General features: G+C 36.8%; 1 protein-coding gene across 2 annotated transcripts in view; it reads right to left on the bottom strand.

The window, feature by feature from the left end:
* Positions 1–2,003: 2,003 nt before the first annotated feature.
* Positions 2,004–4,969, bottom strand: part of dlgap4a (discs, large (Drosophila) homolog-associated protein 4a) — a 90,830-nt gene continuing 87,864 nt past the window's right edge. For both annotated transcript variants that reach the window (XM_024293168.2, XM_024293169.2), the window contains exons 10-11: positions 4,346–4,498; positions 2,004–4,075 (exon numbers count right to left, since the gene is read on the bottom strand). In XM_024293168.2, coding sequence (XP_024148936.1) covers positions 3,851–4,075; positions 4,346–4,498 — 378 coding nt within the window. In that variant the 3' untranslated portion in view covers positions 2,004–3,850. The remainder of the gene's footprint in view (positions 4,076–4,345; positions 4,499–4,969) is intronic.

The following is a 4,969-nucleotide window of genomic DNA, read 5'->3' as shown; positions in this document are numbered from 1 at the left end:
GTATACTTTGAGTATACTTTTAAGACTTATTAAGTACTTATTAGAAATAAACTTTACAAGTTTATAAGTTCATGTAAAGTACACTTGGAGTATGATAGCTATAATTAGACATATTTAGCTTATATTTGTCATTGTCCTTAAATATTTTCTTACATTACGAGTGGAGTGTATACTTGGGATATTTCCAGTATATTAAAAAAAATATTTTAATAGACTAATCAGTTGAAGTTTATAACTTGTACACTAAACGTATACCTTAAAAGCTACATTAGTGCATAAACATGGAGTAAAATTTAAGTTTATTGCCAGTAAACTAATATACAAGAATTATTACTTTAAGTATACTTCTAAATACTATACTTTTTATAAACTAAAAGGGGGGCAATTTAGTCCTAAAAAGTAGAGTCATGGCCAGAAGTTTTGAGAATGACACATATTACACTTCCACAAGGTCTGTTCCTTCAGGATTTTTAGGTGATTGCCAGATGTTTCTATGGTATAATGACATATAATTAGAAGCTTCAAAATGTTATTTATTTTATTTTATTACTATTGCACAAATTTGGTTTGCATAATCTTGATTGCTCATGTGAACATCAATCAAGACTTAAAAATAAATATAACACCATAGAACTTGCAATCTGTTTTTTTTTTTTATTTGTATTTGGAAAAAGTGCATGTTGGGGTTATTCAGACTTCATTGCAGGAAGTCCAGCTTCTTAAAAAAAGAGATTTTCCACCATTTTCATTGTGAAAAAGAGGCAACTCTACATCATAGTTCAGAATACTAAAAGAACTAAAACACTCTTTCTAGTATACATAAAATGATTTCAACTTGAAATACTCTACTAGATCCCCATTTTTTTAAATGTTAACCCCATTAACACGGTAGCTCCAGTGTTTATGTTCTTTGATTTACTAAAATTTTTGAATTGTTAACACAACGTAATTCCAGCAGATTCTGAGGGAGAAAAGTGGCTTGCTTCTCCTTCAGAATCTGCGGGAATTACATCGATCGTGTAAATAGTTGAAAACTTACAGCATGTTAAAGATTTTCTGTGTTACTGATGATGCCTCAGGTGTTAAAGGGTTAATATGACTGTATAATTTTGTACAACTAGATTAAAAGAGATGCTTTTACTTACCCAGGTTTAAATAATATAAAAACGGCTGAAAATCTGCTCCATAGTCCTGCAGTTGTTGCAACACAGAAAATAGGCCACATAAAATCATTGCGATCACAATTCTTTATTATTTTTAAAGAAACTAGGCTCACAGTGTCTAACTAGTACATCATAAGATTAAACAACCTTTTTTCTGTAAGATATGTGCTTCTTTTGTAAAATATGTCAGTACAAGATAATCTGGATCGATATAGTTTTTGCTTATTTATCTCATTGGATCCCCATGAGGACAGACGTGGGTAAGGAGATGCTGAAACAAGAATGGACCTCCATCAAGTATCTCACACAGTCGCTCAGGGATTACCTCGAAGATTTCTGTGAAACTTTCATCCCACACAGTTCGGTAAATTTCTATAAATCTCTTTGCCAGAAAATATTTCATCCACGCCGTGACATATGTCACGAAATGTCCTCTGTGGTCAATGCAGTCCATTTTGTAGCCCTTTAGAACTCAGGAAGTACTGGTAAACAAACTGCCGGAAATCCCTGATCAGGACTTGCTCTTTATAGACAAATAAAGGGATCTGACTAGAAAATAAAGCATTAATTCGTTATATTCGAACAGAGACCCTGAAAGCAGAATCAAGAGCTTCGGATTATTTGCAAGACCTATTTAAAAGAGCTCTCTGGCAAAAACCAGAGGGTATTTTATATGCTAGAAGGCCATGCTTTTGAAGATTGCCCAATAACAGCAAAAAAATAAAATACTTTCGATTTTTTTATGTGTAATATTAACTCATCAGTCAATATTACTATAGTTTTATGAATGCATGCAAAAAACAAACAAAAAAACAGACAGCAGGAATGATGACCGAAACATGTAGCAAAGGGATGTTTAATGACTTCTTTGGACCATGAGGTGCTCACGTTCGTTGTTGATGTCATACAAAAAATAGAATTGACAATGTAATGTTACGCCAGCATTCCCAGTTCAACTTCATTTCACTGTTTCATAATTGGGGAGTAATATTAAACTGGCCAGAAGAGGCTGAACCAGCTCTAAAAAACAAAACATGGTAATCTGGATTCGTACAAGATTATTTATTAAACCTAGATCCACATCTCAAACTTCCAACATTTGAGAAAGACAAAAAATAAAAGTCAACAGAGGCAAAGTGTAGAATGTATGGAGTGAGCTAAAGCAAACAAGTACAAACATGGGCAACTCAATTTATGAGGAAATTAAATAAATGCTTTAAATAATACAATAAAAAACCCTATTGAAATGATTACAGCCATCTTGGCACAGTATGGAATCCTTTGAGTTCATAATCATAAATACAAGTTTATTTTGACCTCTTTTCAAATCAAACAAAATGTGCCAAATGACAAAACAAAAAAAAAAACATTTTTGATTTCGGGTGGGAGTTTAAGCTGCCAGAAAGGAGCCAGCTGACGGCCGCACCACAACACAGGGAGGAACAAGCAGATTTGGCCAATTCAATAGAGCTAACAAAAACATTTTTCATCAGTGTAACCTGAGATTTTGACGCCTCAACGGCACTTTAGAGAAACACCAATCCCTCGCATCAAGAAAATCCAACTGGAAATGTTGAATGATTGAAGACTGGGTACCAGCGGGGGATCTCGTATTATTGCTTTATCAAATCCTTTCCAGCAGCGTGTAGACCCCCACCCCGTCACAGAGCCGCTTTGAACGGGAATGCCTTTTTTTTCTTGGTCCCCTGCATCCCACCATCAGGATGCAGTGAAAGTGGAGGGAAACACAAAGGTGGAGCAATACTTGATCTGAGGTGAACGGAAAGTGCAGCGATCAAGTGGACGTAAATGATTGGGTACATTCCATTTCCCCGGCCGGTCCTCCCCTCCTTCCCAAAGTAAGACTGAATCAGTGGGTTTTCACAGACTGTAATGAACGCTCGTGACAAAAGGAGAAGAGTGAATGATTGCATCGAGTGCTAATATAATATCGTGACAGAAAATGTACTCAATCTATAAAAAACTACCTTGGTGCTCAACAATGATCTCTTTCTAACAATTAATCTGTTATACAACATTTACAAAATCAACTTTGTAATAGTGTGATATTTATAGTATATGCTACTAGCTTCCTCTGGTTCTCTGCACCTTAAACCTCTGAGTACAATAATGTCGTCTTAGAACTGTTCCGGCGCTCTTTACACACGCGACGAGTGGCAGCCTGATACAAAGAGAACAGGAAGACTGGACAGTGAGTACACCTGCATGTGTGTCCTGAGTGTGTGTGGATGGTAGCTCACCTCAAACTGCACAGCCACATTTTCCCAGTACTCAGAAGGGATGTTTTTTTTTGTTTTTTTCTTTTTTGGAGAGTAAACTTCTGGGATTCTTCAGCTCACAGGATACAGGATAAAGTCCTTTTCCAACATAGTTGCACAATTAAGACAATCTTGAAATACTTTAGAAGATAATAATTTTATAATATCAATAACAATAATAACAACAGTATTAAACATCTGTGGAGGTTGTTTCTGTCCCATGGCAGCACATTGACAGTCTGCGTCACACTGGATTACTCAGGTGTTCTGTGACTCCTGCTGTCAGTTACGCTGGTAGGGAGGATTGACCTTTGTGCATCCGTGGTACGTTTGTTTTTGTGTGTGTTCTTCATATCAGATCCGCCTGTTTGTCTAAAAATGTCTGAGTTGTGGTTTTCCTTAATGCTCTCAAAGGCGGGTCTGCGCCTCGGGGACGTAGATTTCGATACTGTCTGCGCTCTCGGTGGCGGAGTTCTGTCGTACGGATGCGGCCCGCTTTGCCGCCATGAGGCGCTTCCTCGCCTCTTGTCGCTGCTTGTCCACCGCCGAGTCCACGCTCTTGTCCTTCCCCGTGGGCAGCCGGGGCTTAGGCTGCTTTTTTGGCACAGATGAGGGAAGCTGCTTGTTGTCGTCCTGTGAAAAATGATGTCAGACGGGGAGAACGGTCAGCTAAAGCTTAGCACCAGACGATGATGACTTCATTAATCCTGATGCATTTGTAAATCTGCAACATGTTGGGGGCTTAACTGCAGGGTGGACATTGTTTAAACAAATAAATTCGTATAAGGAAACACCTAATTTTCGACTTATAAAAAGGATCATTTTCCTGCAAAATGACTAAAAGTGCACACAAATTAACACCAATTCTTTATAACTCTATAAGACATTGACAGCAAACATCACCTTCTTCTCGGGCTTCTCAGGAAGTTGCCAGTTGTTGGCTTTTAGTTGGTACAACTCATCAAACTTCATGCTGATGTCTTCTATAGAGAGCTGCAGCAGATCCCAAAACCCTGCGAGGTCCTGTGCTGTAGGTCGCGGGTTGGCATTTACGTTCTAATGCAGAAGAGCAAAAAAAAAGGATGAAGAACAGCTGCTCCAGAAGTTCAAATGCATGACGTAACAAGATTTTTTTAAGATTCTCCGTTCTGTTTGTGCATCTATTTTATAAATACAATAATTAATTTATTAATTTTATTTATATTTATCTACCAACAGGTCAAAACCTATTTGGTGAATTAGAAAAAAAAAATCTTATTTTAAAACTTATTTTAAAAGACCCACTCCATTGAAAACCATGTTTTTAGTGTCTTTAACATGTTTTTGTGGCATTTTTCTGATGACGAAGGACATGTATAGAGAAAATGAAGCTTAAAATAATATTTGAGGGTTTTTCTTTTTTTCAAATAGTTGTGAATCAGGAGCAGACGAACATGTAAGATTACAACATAATAAAAAGTTTAATTATCATCATTTTGAAAAGAAAACCCTACAGTGGACTGCAGGCTTTTTAAGCTAAAAAGATGT

This window comes from Oryzias melastigma, linkage group LG7 (assembly GCF_002922805.2).
Source record: "Oryzias melastigma strain HK-1 linkage group LG7, ASM292280v2, whole genome shotgun sequence".
In the NCBI taxonomy this organism is placed as follows: Eukaryota; Metazoa; Chordata; class Actinopteri; order Beloniformes; family Adrianichthyidae; genus Oryzias; species Oryzias melastigma.
Note: the sequence above shows the minus strand (reverse complement) of the source record. Positions and strands in the feature narration are given on the sequence as shown.